We start from the raw sequence: 22489 nt of genomic DNA, 5'->3' as shown, positions 1-22489 counted from the left end.
AGTGTTTATGAGTAATGATTTGGTGGTTTCAGTTACAATTCCTGGATTTAGATGATATTGATCTGAATGAGATAGATCACGTGAAGTCTCTATTGTACTCCGTGAGGTCTCCCAGGTTAACACTCCCTTGGGTTGAACCCGAAGAAGTTCAACAGTGGAATCAACAACAATATGGTAATTACTAAAACAGTTATTTTATTATTGCATATAATAAATTTAATTATTTATCCTGTTCTTTTGCTTTTTATGGCAAGTTCACGTAATGTATTGTTTTTATTAGATTTTTCACTTTCAGTTGTGGTTGTTTGATATCTAAATGTGGTTAGATATGTAATTTAAATTGTGGTTAAACATATTTAACTATCTTTCATTATATATCAGAATATATTTAATGTGTTTGGTATATGCATGCAGTTTTTATTTAAGTCAACATCTTACATCTCTTATTTTTATAAGGTTTTGTTAAAATTTGGAGTTTGATACTAAATAGCATTAAAAAGGTTTCTGTGATATTTCTCTTTTTAATTTTTTTTTATCAAATTGATCTTTTGTTATTTTTTATCATTTCTTTAAGTTTCTTGGTATTATTATTCTGATTCATTTTAATTATATTGCTAATCTGAAAGTATTATTTTATTTACCAATGGTTGAATACCATTGAAGCTTTTGAACCTTTAGGCATTTTGCCAAATACTTCTACCCGTGATTCTTCATACTGCTTATTTATATGTTTAAAATATTTTTTTAAATTATATTATGGATGACACAAGTTTCAGTGGTTAGTTTTAGATTATATCTCATCTTTATTATTTGTTCCAACAATTTTGTTTTTGTCACAATTTATGTTCTACCTTATAGCTAACATAATTTTGTGCATGAGGGTTAAAATTTTTTTAGTCCAGTTTTGTTGGTTTGATTTTACTATTGTTTTTTCTTTATTGTCTCTGTAATTTTGAGGTAAAATTTTATCAAGAAACTATATGGTCAAATAAAAATGAAAACACTTAAATATTAATATTGATCTTGATTCCCAATAAGATATACAGTGTGAGCTAAAATTTAATTTTGATCACCGATAAAACTTTAAAACAGTTAGTTTCTGATGTATCTAATTTAGCTATATTAATTGCAACTCTATATTTTAGTAACATCTTGTTTTGTACTATGTCTACCTAGTAATTTGGTTGTTTTATTTTTAGATTATAGTGGTGACATAATACTTTTAACATTATTCAAACAAGTTTTAATATTGTTAGTGAATGACATTGAAAACTGGATACTTTTGATTTGGTTTAGACCTGGTTATATTAATGTATTCATTAGTTCATTTGAAAGTAATTTATTTCATAATGTTTCAGCCATGTAATTCATATTGCAATTTGCTAATATAATACAAAATATGGCACTATTTAATCTGTATGATATTTATTAGTAGGGATAGGATTTTTATGTTTTCACATATTTTTACCTGACCATGATATCTGCGATTCCTTACTAACTAAAGATGTTTCAAGACATTCCTGGTCAAAAGAAGCCATTTTTATTTTACATATTTTTAAATGTTTGGCTTTTTTTACATATTTTGTTGTAAATCACATATTTTCTGAAATATTTGTTATTTTTAACATATTTTTAGGTATTCTGTCCTGAATCACATATTTCCTTGAATTATTTGTTAAATTTTAAATACATTTTTCGCAGCAACTTCATAAAATTTAAGAGAACGCAAGATACTTAAAGGTGAAAGGGTCTTATTCCTGTGGCATTTTCCTAGAATTTGTTGTTTCACAATCCATTTCTCTGTTTCTTTCTTTCCTCCTCAGATTCCATAGGTACCAATACTATGTATTTAGATTTGTGCCAAGCATTTGTCAGGGCAGACATTCCTATCTACAAAATTAACAGGTGATGCAGAATATTAAACTAGATGCAATGGAAATAGCTTTATTTAAGTATGCCCATATAACATCAGTAGATGTTGATAGATCTTTTAGCCGGTACAAGTCCATTCTGCGGTCAAACCGACAAAAATTTTTATTTGAAAATTTAAAAATGTTTTTAATCTGCAATATTTTTGTAACCGACCCTGTTGAATAATTGATTTCTTCCAAAGTTTTAAATATTTTTCTAAGGTTTTTTTACTTTTTAATAAGGATTATTCTTTATTTCCATTTACAATTCATTCTGATTAATTAATAATCAATTAGTTTAATTACGATTACTAATTAATGTCTTGTTATTGAACAGCTATGTTTTCGCTAAGTTCATTTTTTGTACTTATTTTAACATAATTTCTTTAAAATATTATTCATATACTATATAATAAATACATATTTATGTATCTTTTTTAAAGTTATAAAGTTACTAATTAATTAGTAATTTATATTGTTTAATAATACAAAATTTATAAATACATATTATTTACATATTTTTAAAAATATTTGACAATTTATTAGCACATATTTCGGATTTTTTAGCACATAAAAATCCTATCCCTATTTATTAGTATGTCTTAAAATGATTTTGAAGAAATAATTTATAGAGTAGACTGTAATATAATAAGTAGTGGTTATTATTTACAACTATATATTTTGGGTTTTATATGCTTAGGCTCATAATTGGTTCAACAAATTCCAGCTTATCTTTGCTAAATAGGTATTTATCAATTAATATTTGTCACTTATTATGTTTAAATGACAAATATAAGAAATGGCAAATAATAATAAATTTATTGTTCTATTACTGAGAACAATAAATATTGTTTCTTTCATATATTTAATTGGTAGTTCTATATCTCTGGTATCTCATGGTATTTAAACATTGGAATTTTGCACTTAAAATTCATTTTGAGTTTCTTTGTTTAGATTTTTTTTTCTGTCTGGTTTTAATTATTTAGTATGATTTTTTAAGTACGATCCCATCCCCTGTGCTCTAAAAATTAAAGCCCTATTGAATAGAGGTGGTGGCCTAGGATTTTATGCTTATAACGGAACAATAATTGTAATATTTGTTATGATTTAATTTTTTTACCTATAAAAAGATGGTCAGGGTTGCGGTAAAAAAAAAAAAAGAACAAATATAGTTTAAAACTATAAATAAAATAGTTTAAAACTATTTTAATGTCTGACATTTCGCCCCTTCAAAGCGAACGGTTAAACAAAATTTTTAATACCAATTAGATATTTGTTGTGTTGGTTGTGAATATACATTAAATTGATCATTATTATCATAACTGACAATTTTTAATTTTACATCTGATTACTCATATGTTTCATGGTCACTATTAGTGATTCTTATAATCTATTTTATGTTCTTTTTAAAGTTACAATGAAGATTTTTTTTATGTTAAATAGATATTAACAAATTTTATATAGTATAAATTTCAAATAAAAAGGAGTTTGTATTAATTTGTTAATTATATTGTAATTACTTACTGATTTTAATTTTTGAGTAATCTTGTTTTTTTGTTATATTGTATTTACAACTGGCTTATGTTATGTGTTTACATGTATTTTGTTTTTTAAATATGTCAGATAAACATTCCATTGTTTTCCTTTTAATGTTCTTTGAAGATGGCTTAATATTGAATACATATTTTATTTTCCAATTTTGTGATATGTCGTTCATATCAAACATCGTTTTCATGGCAAAATTGTTTTAATTTCCTTCTTATCTGAATACGTCCTTTTCTATTCATGATTACTTAATTATTAGACTAAGAGGAATTAAATAGCTTTTCTACCTCTTTGACATTTTTATTTAATATGCTATTAAATTTCCATGGTAATTATTTCTGTTGATTAATATAGTGTATTGTTTAAGAAAATCTTTTTAATTTTTTAGTCATCAACATCATATTAATCAATATGATAAAATATTATTAAATAATATTTAATAATAATAAAAAATATTAAATCATTTATTAATCCTATTGCTTTTTAATCATCAATATTTATTTATTACTCCTTGTGAAATGGTTTCTTTTAATTGAATTTCTCTCTTTCCTTGACGCATGGTGCTCTATGAATTTGCTCCTAATAGCAATTAATTTGTCAGCTAATGCTCTTAATGAGCATTAAGTTTATTTTGAACAGTACATAGTAAAATTAGTGAATTTCCAATTTAATTAGAAAAGATGAGTTTACTGTGGAGGTATATAATATTTCACAGTAATATTTGATATCAATTTTGGATATAAACAGGCTAAATAGCATTATAGATTTCTATATATCTGTACCTCGGAGGGATACAACACTATGTCCAGTGTCACATGCAAGTAATTCACATGCTTCAGAAGGATAAAACACCAAGGTGTTCTATCCCTCTAAATGAAAGTGGACTTGGTGTTGTTTTAAAACATGCTATATCCGGTTCTAACTGGTTTTGGACATAGTGCTCTATTCCTCTAAGAAATATGAGGAAAAGCTGATTTTAACTCTGTAATAAAGTTAATATGGGAAAAAATGGACATAGTGTTGTATCCCTCCGAGGTATAGATATTATGATTGAAGATGGAAATAATGGTAGATATCATTCTATCAAGCCTTCAATCAATTATTGAGTTTGAATAGTCGTTATTAAATAATTTGTTTTTCATATTTTATCAACATTTTTTAAATTATGAAGTATTACATTATAATAACCCACATCATATTATTAGTTAATCTAAAGTATTGTAACTCGTTATTTATTTAAATTTTTTTGGTTCATAGATGGTGAACCTGAAATTAGTGGAATTGAAGCAAGTGGAGTTGCTGCAGGAAGTGAGGTGTACCAGGTTCCTGTTGCTGTTGCCACCACTATGCATCAGATGTATCACCAAGTTGTGCCTCCTCTGCCAAATTTACCTCCAGCAGCTTATGTTGGGAATATGCCGCCAAACATGGGTTACCCAATTCAACCTCAATACATATACCCTGAAGAGCGCACTCGTCGTTCCAGGTCCAATAAGCCCAGCCCAAAGAGGTCCGAGCGGAGAGATGCTCCATCCTACCCTCCCACAGGAGTTCCCTTCTCCCCTGCCTATCCAATCCATGTTACAATGCCCCCAGCACCTTATTCATACATCCCCCAAGCTCCACACATACCCTCAGCACAGCATGCCACAGGCCCTCCGCTCCACTATTTACCACCCCCTGCTGCCACCATCCCTGTTTACCCTGCTCATCCTATTTACCCTAGTTATACAACATTGTTTTCTCCACATGTTCATCACGATGATTATAATAAAGAACCACTACCTCAAGAAGAAAAAAACGATTGTGAGGAAGAAGAAAAACCAATTGAAAAACCACTTTCTGTTCCGATAAATGCAATTAAAACTACTGCCCCTCCTACCACATCTGTTAAAAAGCAGCAAACACGACCTCCTTCAAATCCTGCAGCAACAGCTCCTGTTGTAGCTGTATCAACTTCATCTCCTGCACCACCTACACCTACACCTCCGCCACCTGCAACTACAGTGGATGAGAAAATACCGGAACCTGGCAAGTCATGGGCTGGTTTGTTCAAAGAGGATCCTCCTAGAGAAGCCACTGTACAGCGGAAGCCTCCTATATCTGCTGTAGCAGTGTCCGTTCCTCCACGACTTGATCCAAACCTGAAGCCTACACAGCCAGTGGCTCCAGTTGTGCGCCAACATCAGAATTCAGAAGAGGATCCCCTTCTGAGGAGCCTTGGAGGTGGGTCAGACTAACTTTCTCCTTTTACTCTGCTTTAAATTTAGAAGCTACTGTTTCTCTTATATTTTAAATTGTGTGCCTTCAAATTCTTCCTTACATATCTGTTTCAATGCAGTATGTTTTATTAAACCTTTCTAATCTTTATGATAATGCAATATACTGAAGAAGACAGTGTTAATGGTGCATGGGAGAGAAGTATATATATTGTAGATAGTTCTCAGGCTGTGAAACATTTACTGATTTGTCGCAAGACTGTTTTTTCTTTCTTTTAAATTTTTTATTTTGAAATTTCTTAGAAAACTATTAATTATTATTTTGATGTTGTTCTAAAAATACTAACATGTATTTTTAGAACAACAGCAAAATATTATAGTCCTAGATAATTTTCACAATTTTTCTTAGAAAACTATTAATTGTTCAGAGTATTTTGTTGTTTTATACAGCATAGTGTTATATATTATTATTAATGGTCTCTTAATTTATTTATTGCATTTCAAATGTTGATTTTATGTGGTTTTGGAGTCAATTTTTTTTTTTATTATCTTTTTTTACAATTATCATGATTTAACATGTTATAGATTAACTCTAAAACCATATTTCATTTTTCTAGTCTATTTCCTTCTATTTATTTTCTTTCTTTGACAACTACCTATTTTTAAAATATACTTTATTTTATCTTTTGTAATAGACTAAAGATGTGTATCTTTAATCGAAAAAAGGAATTGTTTAACTAAAAAATAATTTTAATGTAATTAGCATAAAATATTTAAAAAATATATATTAAAGTTTTTTAATTGACATAGATGTTTGTTGAAGGATTATATTTTAAATATAATAAAATTATCCTAACTATGAGAAGGTTGTTTTTTTTGTCATTTCTTTTCATTTGTTTTTTTAATTTAACAAGTACCTTCTCTACTAATCCTTATTAATTGAGACAATAGAAATGAAAGGACCAGGGAATGAATAATCATAATCAGTATTTTATTCAAATTAGGGTTGTGATATCTTATGGAATTCATTTGAGTAACTTTGCTTTAAATATGTTATAAAATAATAAAAAGTCATATATAAAATAAACAACAAGAGAAAAGTGATTTGTCAATAACATCTGGAGGAAAGGGAGAAATTGATAAATCAAAACATAAATTTCAATTGACGCTAATTAATATTTTATATTCTTATATATAGTTATGCTTGTATTAATTAAGCTCGTATTTCATATTAACATCTGTGATCAAACGAGCTTTCTAAGTCAACTAATAAGTTGTTATTAATGTATCTTGAGGCTGAGAAGTTATTTTTATTCCATAAGGAAACTTACAGGACCTTAAATAAATGTTACTGAAGGTGTCGAATCTAAGGGAAAATATTTAAATTGTACCTGGGTTATAAAACCAATTCTTGATTGAACCTGGTGTGTGGAAATTTTACTAAAATATGAAATCAATTGTCAATTTGTGATATGAAAACAATTTAACATTCCTTTGATCTAAATGGATTCATATATTTTATGCTTCAAACTGATAAATATATATTTTTTTCTTTAAATTTGGTTAAACTGGTTTTGATCATTCTTTCTCTGGATCTTATGAATAACAGTGATATTTTTTGAAACTTGATTTATCGTCATTTCTTTGGAGATAAAGAATAATTTGTATTTGTGAGGTGAATTTATAATGTTGGAGCTGTTCACCCTTGTTGAGTGGTTTACTTAAGATAAATTATATTATTTATCAATGGAAGTATGTTCATTGAGGTCATTTTCTTGTTTTACTTCTAACAATTTTTTACACATTATCAAAATTCAATTCGTGGTCTATTAAAAATTTTAATCTGCAAATTGATTTATTAATAAAAGTTCTAGGAAGAGTATTTGTTCTGCTAAATAATTTGACTCTCTTTTAATAATAATTTAAAGGGTAGATATATTATTGTAATATAAAATATTTTGAATTGTTCTTCACATTACGTCATTCTAGCTTAAAATGACTACTGTTTTAGTCATTTGACCGAAAACATGAGGGAATAGAAAAACAATAACCGGTTGGGATCTTAGATCTTAGTGGTAATGCATTCTGCCAAAATAGTTAACATTTTTATCAATCCACTGCTGTTTAGTGTGACAACCCCTTCAACAATTGCTTTAGGACTTCTGTGATTCTCAACAGGCCATGTTTCAAGCTGTTTGTCATAATTTAAGATGGAAAAATTATTTTAGCGGTAGCATAGTCTGTGGTAATTTGATATTTCATTTTTAAAATATCAAAGTTTATTCCTTACTTATTGTTAAAATTTAAATAGATTTTCCTCATTTTCTATATTTATTCATAATTAGAGACCAGATTTTTATTCAGTAAAAAAGCAAAAAATGTTATATTTAAACACACCCAGTTCCTGCAATAATAAATTTTATTGTTTAATTTATAATATTAATACATGGAAAGCTCACCTAACCTTGTTTGAATCATCTCGCTGAATACTCTCTATGTTTATGGAAACATACATAAAAATCTTTACTATGTCCATAATAGAAGAGCTTCAAGAAACTAATTGTATTAAATGATTTTATATTTCTATATAAGGCTGGAATAGATTTTTTTAACTTCTTAAAACTACCTAAATTTTAAGTTTTAGAAAAAAATATGCAAGGCCACTTGCTGCAGTAGAATGGATTTTTAAAAAATATTTTTCTTAGCAAAATTCCTTTTTTAATCTCATATAGCATGTTCTGCTTTTCATTTGTGTATTTACATACAAATATGCCATTAGCAAAAAAAAAAAAAACTTATCAAACTATAAGTGTATGTGCAAAAAAATTATAACCTTTAATTAAAAATGTGTAGGTACATTCATATTGGTGAGACATATTGATTTTTTGTTTAATTTTTATTTAAAATAATATACGTATGAAATATAACTAGTCAGACTGAAAAATGAAGAGCTAGAGAAGGGAGGCTTTGAGTCCAAGTTATAAACTATAATATTAAATGTTCTCCATTACTCCAGGTACTTGAGAAATTTATTTCAAACATTTAATGTTTTGCAAAAAAAAAAAAAAAAATTTTTCCCATAAAGGGTGAAGTGTGCTATTTTGTGTAGAAAAAACTTAAAATGTTCAAAAATTAGGAAGAACTCTGTAACGTGCGCTATAAAATTAGAATTATTTGAATGTTTTATCCATGTTTCAAATGTCTTTTGAGGTTTGGTCGAATTAGAAGCTAAGGTACAAGATACATGAAAGTTAGGTCTCTACTTATGATAAAATAGAAAATATTTTCACTAACTTAAATTTTTCTAACCCAATTTCTTTCAAATTCTTTGGAACTTATTTGCTGTTCTACACTTAATCTATTCATTGAACAAATATTAAAAGAGTGGGAAAGTTTCTTAAAAGAAGTTGAAGATTACAATCTTTTTGTATATCGATACTTGTATCCAATAGATAGTATGTACTATCTAGAAGTCCTATTAATAGTGGATAGTTCGATATTTTTATCCTGCATTTAGAATATCAGATTGATCACATTGGAAAATTTGTATGCTCTTCAGTTTTAGCAGACTGAGGATTTCGAAAATTAATTTATTTTATTCGAGATAAGAATTATTTGCATCTTTAATTTTATGATAAATGAGATATTCGGTTCATGTCTCGTTTATCTGTTTTAAAATATTTGTATTAGTGATTTTTAAATAATTTAGTTTTGGCACATAAAACATTTTAACTTGAAATAAGTGCGACGTGGGATAACCTAAAATTTTAATTACAATGAACTTATTGTTAGAACTGTTTGTTTCCTGTAATTTGAGTGTTTTAACCGATAAATACACTGTAAAAGTCCCTCTAAATAAAATGCCGAGGAACATTATTTATGATTTGTTAAAATGCATTGTCATTCATTATATTAAATTTATTTCAGCCTCATTATTGATGAAATATTAACTGTTATATTTTGATACCAGCTCATGTCTGTGGACTTGTAATAATAATTGTACTCAGTGTAGTACCTTTGAAAGGATAATTATTTGACTTTTATCGTTACTTGATTTCTGAAAGTATCTCAGATTCATTTTACTTCTCATGTCAATTTAATATAAACAGCTATTATTGAAATACTATATAATCTTTCTTTAATTTTAAAAATAGCATCCAACTTATTGGTTTTTAAGTTTATTAGTTATTTAGCACATTTAATTATTAAAAATTTCAAACATTATAATAGTTAATTAAATTCAAAATATTGATTATAATTTTTCTTAAAATCTTGAGTTATTTTCTTTATTTGATTATTCACCATTCATTTTTAAACTAGGATTGCCTTTTAATATTAAAAGTTGTACTTAATTATAACATATATTAGGCTGCATAGATAATTTTTAAAGTTTAGTTCTCTTTGTCATTAAAAAAAAAAAAAATCGTAATTCACATTAATCAGCTACTTCATTCTTTTAATTGGATATAGAACGTCTCTCGTCGTACCAACTTGAACATAAGGCCATTGTGCTGACACCTCGAGGTCTCACGAATCCTTCTAACTATTGCTACATCAACGCTACGCTCCAAGCACTGCTGGCCTGCCCAGCATTTTACAATCTCATCAAGGTGATATCGCAGGTGAAAGATGCTGCTGGTGGGCCACCTCCTGGAGGTTTGCCACCTAAATCCAAGACACCCATCATCGATAGCATGTGAGTATAGGTATTTAACAGATTGATTGAATCATTCACGTAGAACAGTACTTCTCAATTTTACACATCAATGTTGTATATTTTATATATTTTTTTTGTTATCCTTATTGTTTCTTATTATAACAGCAAAATTAATATTGTTTCAATCAAATAAGGGGGGATGAAATAAGATACCCTTATTTTCAAAAATAAGTCCCTTTTTTTTTTCATTTACATTTCATATAAGTCTTTAAATTTAAGTATATCCTGTATAACTGGGATCTCTAGGGACCTAGAATTTTTTATCGTCTAAAGAGGCTTTTGATTTAGCCAGTTTTCTTAATAGGCAGGTTTAAAATAACAGTTGTCTGGTTTTGGTCACACTAAGAGAGGTCTAAATGTACAAATTTTCAATTATAGGGGTGAATATATTAATTTAAAATGCTTATTTTATGTTTTTATATGTTTGTGCTTTTATTTTTTAAAGCAATACACAACTTTTATCACTTAAGAAAATCAGTTATATTGGTTTGTATTTGAGTGCTACTAGCTTTAAGGTGTTTCTCAATGGTGTAAATTTTATAAAATATGCCAGGATTATCACCAATATATTCATGGAAGGTTTAATGGAAGTAGTTAACAGTTTCCTATAAGTTGCTACTGCCTAAGTTAAAACGTAAAAAAAAATTTACATATTATACTATGACTCAAAACATGAATGTTAATGATTATTGATTTTCTGAATTTCTCTCAAATGAAGGAAAAATATTTGGAAATTAATATTGTGCACAATTTTCCTCATTAAATTTAATTTCTGTATTATTTCGTGTTCCCACAACAGTGCATAATGCTGACCTTCAACAACCGAGGATCATTCAAATGACAAAACAAAATTTGTTATTAAAAATTTATTTATAAAAGTAAAGGTTTTACCACAAGTATACCATTTTCCTGTATCTTCTTTCTCTGGTTCAATGTTTGAAAAGTTAAATTTAAATTAAACAATGGTGTTTCCCATAAACATTTCTTCAAGCTTTTGGCTCATCAGATGAGAAATACTTTATTTTCACCTCAAATAAATCTGTTTTAACCTTAAGGCAGAATATTTACAGTGTTCTACTGAATAGAGTTACGTTGTTTTTTTGTTTTGTTTTTTCAAATATCTCTTGTTAGATTTCAGCACTATTATTATACATGGTCTGTCGACATAAGTAGAATTTATGCATTTTTATGTTGTTCACTGATTTATTTTTTTACATTGTTGCTATCAGGATAATATAGTATAATATAAAAAATTTCTATTATTAGAAATGTATCTAAAAATAAACTCTCAATTGTGAGGGAAATCTAGCCTCTTTATTTACATTGTAGTTATGTAAATAAAGTTGATGTGTTTTATTATTTAATACGCATTGAAAGACCATGTTGGACTTTCAAGGTGACTTAAAACATAATTCTATTTTATGAACCTCAAAATTCAGAGTTGCCAAGCTATAAATAGCTCAGTGAAATGTTGACACAAAGAAAGGAAATCGAAAGCTGGTTATTTAATTTAGATATTGAAAAACTGCATAAGATATGAAGACCAATTAGTTTAAAAGAAAGAGAATAACAATGTAGAAACCGAAGCACAAAAAAATTTTGTATTTAGTGTGGATTACATCTATCAGGAATAGGTTATGTCAGGGGTAGCTCACTACACGAGGTGGGTCTACTGTACTCATTACATTATTTGATCACCTTTTACAGAAAATAAAAGAATGTTATCTGTACAATATATATTAGCATTTAATACAGTACTTTATATTTTTTAATCTGGATTAGGGAGTATGCGACACAAACAAAATTGAACTAAAATTAACTCAGAAAACCAAAATTTAACTTTTTAACGGAATAAAAAATCTATAAACTTTTGAGGTCTGATCACATTTATAGGCATCATAAGATCCGATCTTTTTACTAAGGGAGTTCAATGGCATTTACATTTTTGTAATTTTTTTTTATCATCTACAAAGGAAACCCATCTGAGTCTCGCCCTAGGGTGAACATACTTGCAGTAGGATGCTAGCAAAGGTGTAGAGAGCAACTCCTCCAAGTGTGACTGACTGCCTTTAGAAAAACAAATAATTATATGAAACAAAATACTTGTAATATAAACTTAAATTAAAATATAATAGTAAACAATATTTTTATGATTTATAAATTAATCTAGTCTTATTTAAAAAATTTTATTGGTACTTTTCAATGACCACTGTTTACTTGGTAATCGGAAACCCTTTTACTCTGTTAGTTTTATCTGTATTAAAAAGAATAATAAATACAGAAAAAGCAAATATTTTATTTGTTTCTTTTGAAACAAACCAATATTTTTGTTGTGGAATTGCTTTTCATTCCTATAATATGTTTATAGAATATATTAGGGAAAGTGTTATGATTTTTGAAAATATTTAATCTGAGTTTTCAACAAAAATATGTATTTAAAGATCCCCCGACTCTAAATGATGAAGTCTTATATAACGGTCTGTGTGTATATGAAAACCAAGCTCAAAAATTCAAATATAAAAACCAAACATCTAAATATTTAGGGTAGGTGTATACCTTTATATATAGGTGAACTTGGTCATTAAAATTGATTTCAAAATTGCCATACAATTTATCATAGGTTTTATGATTTTATTAAAAACAGCTTTAAGGATTTTGAATAAATTTGTCATATCTAAGTGGTCTTTAGTATCGGGAGCGTCTTTTCCTAATTGAAATATTCTGAGAAAGGCTAAATGCTGAATTTACAAAAAATTTTCCTTCTAAAGTAACTATAGTTCTGTTTACTTGAATTAATCATCTTTCACAGTTAGCAGTAATTAAGCATGGATAAATAAAAAATAGGAAAAAATTTCTGGAGGTAAGAGTTGTAATAATAATGTATAATATAGCGTTTCAAAGATTTTAGACCTATAATAGTTCAAATATAAAGTCATAGAAGATAGCGGAGAGTGATGCATAGATAACCTAAATTTATAAATAAACATTTTGGTGTTTCGGTGCCTATCATGATAATAAACAGCTTTTATTTTGGTTACCTATTTATGCAATAGTAAGTAAAGTAAGGAGAAGTATTACTATTTCATTATTTTCTGAAATCCTTGTTTCAAGAGATCTAAATTTCTATTTTAAGAAGTTCAAGGAAATTAAGTGACAGTTATATGATGCGTACACTGCACGAGACTTTTTTTCTACTTATTAGTCTAATGATAATACTTCATAATAAAACAATAGTACATCAATATGATGAATAATTTTTTTACATATTTTTTGTCCCTTCTGAAAAAGATTTGACATTATTGTAGATTTCAAGTTTGCTAATAATATTCTTCTCTAATCTCCATTTTATCCAATTACTCAGTCGTTTCCTTTCATTTCCATTGCCCATAACTTATCGTGTTATGAATACAAGTCTAATTCTCTCAAAATATTTGCTGAAACAATGATTCATTGTTCAATGAATTTTTTTATGCACTTATTGTTTTAGTAGCTGTTTTAATTTTGAGGTATGAAATAATTACAATTAAGTTTGTGAATATATAATTGTATTAAATATACAAAGAAATATTTTTTAAAAAGTATAAAAATATTTAACTTGGTATGAAGTCTGAAATCAATGTTTTCTTCATCAAGCATTAAGTATGTATGTTGAAGCTTAATAGACTATAACTGTAGGCAAATGGTTCTCAAACTGGGTACTGCAGCACTACCAGAGGTTCCACTAGTGACTATCACTTCCTTAAATTAGCACTTAAAACTGGTACGGTGTGCATATCACACATCTTTTCATTTACACCCTTCTTATGCCTCCAAACTTTGTGTAAATTTCTGGCCTCTTGTTGAATTTATTGCTATTTTTGTGATGTTCGAAAAAAATCTTAAGACCAGGAAAGGTGAAAATTATGGACAAAAAATTATTATTTTTCTATTATAAAAATTCATGTTTTTTAATTTCTTGAGGTGGGAATAACCAATATAAATATTGTTCCTGCCAAGAATACAAAATTCTAACTAAACTAGTACTTATCAAACATTAAATGTCAGATTTAGGAAGCCGCCATATGAAATTCAAGAATCCACGATATGAAATTGAGGACTCCATCATATCATAAAATTTTGTTCAAGTAATGAAGAAAATCAAGTTGCTAGAAATGAATTCTCAATGGAGAGCAGTTGTGTTTATATTGATTAGTTGTGGGTCTGCATTCTGACTGAAAAACTACTCAAAATATAGAGTTCTCTAAAACATAATTATTTATTTATAATATTATTTATTAAAAAATATAAAATTATTTTATTTTGTAAGTCATTTATTTGTCTTAACTTTTCCAGGGTCCAGTTCATTAAGGAATTTTCTCCTGCCCCTGTGAATCGGAGTGGTCGTCGGGAAAAAGCAATATGGAAAGATAAGGAAGACTTGGATATTTCTGTTGGCCCGGCATTTGAACCTACTTATGTTTACAAGATGTTACATGCTCTAAGAAATGAAACTGCATTCCAGGTACAAAACAATCACTTGTTTTATTTTATTTTATGTTTCTTATTGACTTGAGTTAGAAGAAAATTTTTAACTTGTATTACTATCTTAAATTTTTGTATTTTTTAGTAGAAGCTAATGTTTTTTTAAGGAGGCATTGTTGATTGAGGTGGGTCTCAATCTTGGTTTTTGTATGGAGTGACCAATAGAGATATTTATTTGTTTTATACTTCATTTCCTTTTAAATGTTGAACCTATTTATAATGTCCCTTATTATAATGTAGAAGATTGTACAAATTTTTTCAAACTTGTTATGTCCAGTTTTGAATGTGAATCCTTACATTTCTCTTATCAAAGGACAGTTTTAAAAATGTATTAGTTCTAGTTTTATTTAAAATTGTCACAATGTAGGATAGTCCCCTCTGGTTCTCAATTGCTCATATACTCGTGATATTCTTTAGAAAGAAAAAATTTATGTTAATGAGTTTGACAGAATAACCTGTCACACTGTGAGTTCTCAATCTTAATTTATTAGGCTTCATCTTAAGTTTTACTAAACCAGAAATAATAGCTTTTGTTTACTATTCAGTAGTTTAATTTTGAAATGTCTTTATTCCAAACTAGAACTGTTTTTTTTGCAAAACTTATTTAAGTTAAGACTGATTTTTGTTAAAATTTAAAGAATTTTGTCATTGAATATATTGTAATTTTTAGAATTTTCAATCATTAAAATTATAGTGCTGAGAAAGATTTTTTTTATTACTCTAAAACTATTTTTGGTGCTTGTGTCCTTTTTAAAAATAAACAATTCAATTGTTTGTGCAGGATGTATTTAAAAACTATATCATTAGTAAATGTTAATATTTCTTCTAGTGGTGTTGGTTTAATAATTTGATTATCATTTTGTTTTTAAAGGTTGAAGGAAGGCAAGAGGATGCTGAAGAATTTTTATCCCTTCTCCTCAATGGACTGAATGATGAAATGCTTGAGGTTAGTTACTTTAGAGATTATTCCTAAATAAATAGTATTTGGGAGGTCCAAGAAACTACTAATAATTAAATTAATTAATGCTTGAGTTTTGTCATTTTGGAGGTTATTATAAGACAGCAGGTCTGTAACTTTTTTTACCTTAGAACACTACTTGAGCTAAAAAAATTGTATGGTATCTATGTTGGGCCCGAAAGATTTTGTGACACCCTTGTCAGGCTCTAAAATAAATTTACAGCAATTATCCTTTGATTGGATGAATATTTAAGAAAAGAAGAAAAAACAGTGCAAAGTGAATGCCGAGATGCAATGTATATATTCTTTTTTTTTTATTATTATTTTCTTGTAATAATTTGAGAAAGTGGCATTCACTTACTAGTACCCTTGACATACTTGAGGCACTGAACTCAATTTGGGAACCACTGTTATAAAAAATAAAATTTAGTTAGTCCATAACCAATTAATGGATAATGAATTAATTAATGCTTGAGATTAGTTACATCGGAGGTTATCCTTAGAAATAGTATTTAGGAGGTCAAAGAAATTATTAATTAATGCTTAAGGTTAGTTACATCGGGGGTTATCCTTAGGAATAGTATTTAGTAGGTCAAAGAAATGATTAATTCATATTTTTTATTGTGCTTAAAGGTACAATTAATATGAATATAAAATTGAATCAAATGTCCTTCATTCAGATTTCTCAAGGGAGTGTTGAATAATTGAGTTATAAATATTTCTATTATATAGTTTTGAAAGAGTTATAATACTACATCAAGTTTGTTACTCTTTCAATTAACTCCTTTTTCTGCTTCTTGAATCCTTAATTATATTAGACATATTAAGCTTAAATCAGTTCATTTTCAATACTTTTCATCTTTAAGTTAGTTTAACTTTCATTTTTATATGTGGAATATACGAATCATTGATATAACGTTATGATTTTTATAATGTTGAATGAATAATATGTAATCATCACATAAAAGAAAACAAAAAAGTTTATGATGAACAAAATGATGGTTTGAAGTTGTTTATATTTTTTCTCTACCAAACAATGTTTTTCCTAGCAACCAAAAAATGAATTTTTTTGTCAAATAGTTCAGGTTACTAAGAGTGGACTGTATAATTATTTTGTTATTAATTGTCATTTTTTTTTTCCAACCTAAAAAAACAATCATAATTTTGTGAGTAATTTTCTATATTTTAATAGTTAGTTAAGCTGGTTGAGGAGCCGAAGGAGGTACCTGTCGTTAATGGAGATGTAACTGCCAATGGGGAATCTCATGATGACAACTCTGATTGGAAGGTAATAATTCTTAATTTAATAAGTTTTATATAAAATTTTAAATATTTATTCTATCTTCATTCTCAGTTTTTCTTTCATTTTCATTATTTAAAAAAACAAAAAAAAAATCAGTTTTTTAGTGTAATGTACACCATTTATAGTTTAGAACATACATACATTTTTGTAATGTTTGTATAAATTATAGTGGTAGACTAATTACCACAAAAAAAGAACTTCGTTTTGAAGTTTTTTTTGAGGTAAGCATTTCTGAGAGTTGAATTAAGCTAACCTATAGCTTAAGTCTTAGAAAAGGAAAGTACATTTTAAATATTTTAAACTTTATTTAACTTCCCATCGTAATTGTAACTATAGTAGATTAAAGAAAAAATAGAAGTCGAAAAATAAATGTTAAAGAATAATATTCATAAAGAAAATCACAAGCAAAAACTCAAAACTAGTTCGTTTGTTACAAAGCTACTGTAGTTACAATTACGATGGGAAGTTAAATGAAGTTTAAAATATTTGAATCTGCTCAACATGACCGTGATTCAACAGACTTTTGGAAGGACTTGCGCCGCCATCTTCTTTATTTTGAATAATGTATTTTTACTTCATCTTTGAATGATGAAAATTAGTTAGCTTGCTTTTCGGTTCAATAACATAAATAAACAATACTGAAACGATATTTAACATTGACACATAAAAATAAAACCGTACTAAAAATCATTTATAAAAAAAACAAAAAACTATTTACTCAAAAAGAGTATATTACACTTTATTTAACTACACTTGAGGATTTTTTATAAAATATAAGATCTGTACCCACAGTTAATTAGTTATTAACTTAAATTGAGCCAAGTAAAGTCTTAATGTGTGATAGTCTTGATCTAAACTCTTTTTTTAATGTATGAATGTATTAAAATAACTCAATGTTTGTTTTTCCAACCCTAGTTGGTTGTTCTATTCATATTAGAATATACCTAGGTCGGTTGGAATATTAATCCTTCAGACCACCTTCTAGATTTCATGTTTTTCTTATTTATTAAGGAAAATCAAGATGATGTGAAATACAGATAATTTTTTAGATTAGTATTTGTAATAATTTTTAGTTTAAATAAGCAAATGAAAAAAATGTAAACAGTGGAATCAAGTTTAAAGACTGAAAATTTCAAGTTCAGGGCTATTAAGGAATTTTAAGTTCATGGGTGCTCAGTGGAACTAATATGGCTTGATATATGATGAGTGAAATAAATGAAAGAATAAAAGCGGCAAGTTAATGCTTTTATTCCATTAAGAAAGGATTTTTCGGGAAAAAGTAGAGTCAAAAACACAAGGAAAGAAATTTTACCGGTCCCCATCTATTCAAGTGAATCATGGACTTCTCACCACAAAACACAAGCTATAGAGATGTAGTATTTGACGAGATTAGAGAGGAAGACAAGAGAATAGACTGAGAGAAATATAACAGTGTCAAATCTGGGGCTTGAAGATATTGAAGAACACAAGCTGAGATGGTTTGACCATTTTGTAAGAATAGTGGAAAAGGAAGATAAAACATTGGAAGGCTTAATCGAGGAGACCTTTGACAAAAGAGGTTTAGAATAAGGATGGAGAAGACAGGTTGAGGAGAGAGGATCAAGTTCATATCGAAGGGATGCTTGCACTGCTATGAGAAGAAGAGGAAACCTTCCATTGAATTAGTTGTCAACTGGTCAAGTCTTAATATGTGATAGTCTTAGTTTAAAGTCTGCTTAATGCAAGAATGTATTAGAACTAACTTAACGGTTTTTCCAACCCTAGTTGGTTGTTCTATTTATATTAGAATATACCTAGGTCGGTTGGAATATTATTTCTTCTGGTCACCTACTAGATTTTAATGTTTTTCTTATTGATTAAGGAAAATAAAGATGACTTGAAATACAAAACCTTTTCTAGATTCGTGTTTGTAATAATAATTTTAGTTTGAATGAGCCCTGGTATTTGGTATTAGTATGGATTAGAATGTTATTTGTTATTGTTAGGAGATATTATATTATTTAATGTAACTTAATAAATTAGGTAATTTTTTACTGCTTGTTGGTTATAATGAACAGGTAATTTTAATCAGATGGGCTTCTTTTTGGTACAATATATTTACTTTCTTTATTTAAAATGAAAATCCAGTTAAGTAGTAATAACCTTTTATTTATTTTATACAATATGTTATAAAGGGCTAAATTAGTTTGAAGAGGTCTTGAAAATATGGGGAGAGGAAGGTTAAAAATTTGTTCATATATATCTTATCATTTGGTTTCTTACCACTGTATTCCATGTTGCTTATGAGTATTTGTCCCATTACATTTTCACACGGGATCAGGGTAGCTCAGTGAGTAAAGAACTGTGTTACTATCTCTCTGGCCTAGATTTCAATCATTTGCAATAGAAGCCGTTAGCCAAACCTGTGGGTTCTGGTGCCTTCCTATCACACACCTATAAAGTGGGTTCCCTTAATTGAGTGAAAACCTGGTGGTTGAGTGTGATTGTGAATGAATCACCTCCTATCATAACTGTTGTTCTGGAAACATTACTTCCTTTTTTTATTATTATTTCTTCACATTTTGAAGAATTGTTTGTTCATACATGGTATATGTTATATTTTATTCATAGGAATACACTTACGTACAATGAAAAATAATAAATTTATATTTCCCATAATATTGAAGGAAATAATATATTAATTATTCTCTTCATTTGATTAATTGAACAGAAAGTGAAGTATAATATTCTTTTGATTTTAGAAATTTACCATCCTTTAACTATAATATTTTAATTATATTTTCTTGATATATTATATTTTGTATTTATTATAATATATTTTCTGTAAGGAACTAGATCTCGAAATAAATACTGGTAAAACTAGGTATATGGTTAGCAGTAGAGTAGTTTGAGTATTTAGGTTCTATTGTAACTAGAAAAAACAAAATTGATGAGGAAATAAAAGCGAGGTAAAGGCAGAAAATACTTGTTGTTTTTCAATTTCAAAATTACTTTGCTCGAATCTCCTGTCCAGACTTTAAGGTTAAAATTTATAAAAGTATTATCCCTCCTACTGTTCTTTATGGATGTGAAACGTGGCCTGTCTATTACACTAATGGAAGAACAGCACCTTAAGGCTTATAATAATAAAATATTATGTAAAATATTCAGATTGAAAAAGTATGAGTTAACAAGAGAATTTAGAAGCCTACACAACACCGAATTAAGGGAACTGTACCTCATAAATGTGATTCAGGTCAAAGTATAGAAGTGAATGGGATTAGTGTAAGTTTGTAGGGTTTTTTAACGAACCGATCTTTAAAATATTAATAAACACTGAACTGATGGGTAAACATCCAAGGGATAGCGTAGGTGGGAGGATTGTGTCAAGACTGATATAATAAATTTGGGTTTAGACGAATATGTGTAGAAAGCAATTGGTATATTGGCATGGAACCTTTGGATTGGCTAAGTCTTTATTATTATTGTTATTATGTAGAGAGTGATTGGTCGTTTCGTCATCGAACCTTAGAGTTCGTTAAGCCTTTATTATTATTGTTATCATCATGTTCTTTCAATATGTTATAAATTTTCAATTGCAGGAAGTATCTAAGGGTGTGAAGAATGGTAGGATCACCCGTAGGGCAGAAATGGGGAAGACACCTTTAACTGATATATTCCGTGGTCAATTACGTTCCAGACTACAAAGAGCGGATGAAACAACTGACAATGTTCAGCCCTTTTTCACCCTCCAGCTTGACATTGAGGTGAGTTAAATGATTTTGTTTACTGTTACTCCAATATATTGTCTTATTCTATTTAAAAATTTTAATTTTAATTATTATTAATAGCATTTAAAAACCAACTGGCAATTTAGTCCATATGGAGTCAACAAGTATACTGCATTTTAAGTATATGTGTGTTAACCTGTGGTAGATTAAGACAAAAGTTAATGGGTTTATGACATCTGTGTTTTTACAGATTTCACTAACTTTAAAACTTCAGTCTGTTAGTAATTAATCTGAAATAATGTTATTTCAGAAATAACTGGCAGACTTACATAATTATCCTGTAAGCATCATGACGTCTCGGTTATTGTTATTGAAACATTTTTCTGAAGATTCCTTTACTACAATTTGTGGTATACTGTAAAAATTATTGAAAGCTATCTATTGGAATAAAATTACTAAAGAGTCATGATATTAATAAGTTTTGTTATTGTTCTTATTTCATGTTGGATCTATATGTTTGCTAATTACCGGAAATCCAAGATTTGTACCAATGTTTTGTTAAGAAAGAAAGTTACAAAATGTCAATATCCACATGCTTGTATTTTCTTGTGACTTGTTGGGTATTACATTTGATTGACGCTATTTTCATTATCAAAAGGTACAAAATTAAGATAGGCAACAGGAGAGGAAGCTTAAATATGAGCAAAGTATTTTGTAGGTGATAAAAATTCATTTAAATTGCACTGTATCATCTATAAATTCAACTTTTGTTCCTGAATGGATTTCTGGTATTTGTGAATTACATTACCCAGACATATAATTTCTTTATAAACTTGATATTTGTGTTGTGTTATATTAAAAAAAAAAACATTAAAGTTTTAACCAGATTTAAAACCAAGTATTTACACTGAATCGATAGAATTTTAAAATATACAATCTTAAACTAGAGTTAATTATTGAATTCGAAAGTTAGGGAAAGTCTTTAATTAACTAAAACTTGGATAGCACAAATATTTGTCTGTTGGCAGTTCTAAAACGATGCTAACTGAACACAAACGTGTGGATGCAGCACAAGCGCCCTTTGTTTCTTCAAGTGCATCCATTGTGCATTAATTCCCCCTTATTATGAAGCTATTTGTTTCTTCAAGTGCACCCATTGTGCATTAATTCCCCGTTATTATGAAGCTATTTCTTAATTTCCTCTTTATCATTTGATGGCTATTTACTCCAATCAGTGCTTGTGATTGCGATATTTTCATTAATATCGAATTAACTTATATGCAAGGATTTCTTGGATTCCTAAATGATATATTAAATAGTATTATAAAATAATCAATTTTTTTTTAGATATTATCTTTAAAATACATATTATAATCATTATCATATAATGTAGACAAAATCCAAAATATTTCTTGTACTAATGGTTTGTTATTTTGTTTATTTTTTTGTAATACCCATATTTTTTGTTCCTAATTTGTAATACAATGAATGACAATTGAGGGGTTGAAAACTATCCCACTGTTTCACAACTATTTTTGGTAATAAATGTAATAATTTTTTTTTTAATTTGTCCCTAATAAGAGAAGTTGAAGATTCACTTTCAAAA

At 28.0% G+C, this 22489-nt stretch overlaps 1 protein-coding gene across 3 annotated transcripts in view; it reads left to right on the top strand.

Annotated features, from left to right (window-relative positions):
• Positions 1–22489, top strand: part of Usp10 (ubiquitin specific protease 10) — a 36081-nt gene that overhangs the window by 607 nt on the left and 12985 nt on the right. For all 3 annotated transcript variants that reach the window (XM_014425080.2, XM_014425081.3, XM_067048442.1), the window contains exons 2-8: positions 33–174; positions 4713–5681; positions 10145–10370; positions 14724–14892; positions 15784–15858; positions 17063–17158; positions 20755–20919. In XM_014425080.2, coding sequence (XP_014280566.1) covers positions 33–174; positions 4713–5681; positions 10145–10370; positions 14724–14892; positions 15784–15858; positions 17063–17158; positions 20755–20919 — 1842 coding nt within the window. The remainder of the gene's footprint in view (positions 1–32; positions 175–4712; positions 5682–10144; positions 10371–14723; positions 14893–15783; positions 15859–17062; positions 17159–20754; positions 20920–22489) is intronic.

This window comes from Halyomorpha halys, unplaced genomic scaffold (assembly GCF_000696795.3).
Source record: "Halyomorpha halys isolate HHAL.00 unplaced genomic scaffold, Hhal_1.1 Scaffold494.1, whole genome shotgun sequence".
In the NCBI taxonomy this organism is placed as follows: domain Eukaryota; kingdom Metazoa; phylum Arthropoda; class Insecta; order Hemiptera; family Pentatomidae; genus Halyomorpha; species Halyomorpha halys.
This window is presented reverse-complemented; position numbering and strand designations above follow the sequence as displayed.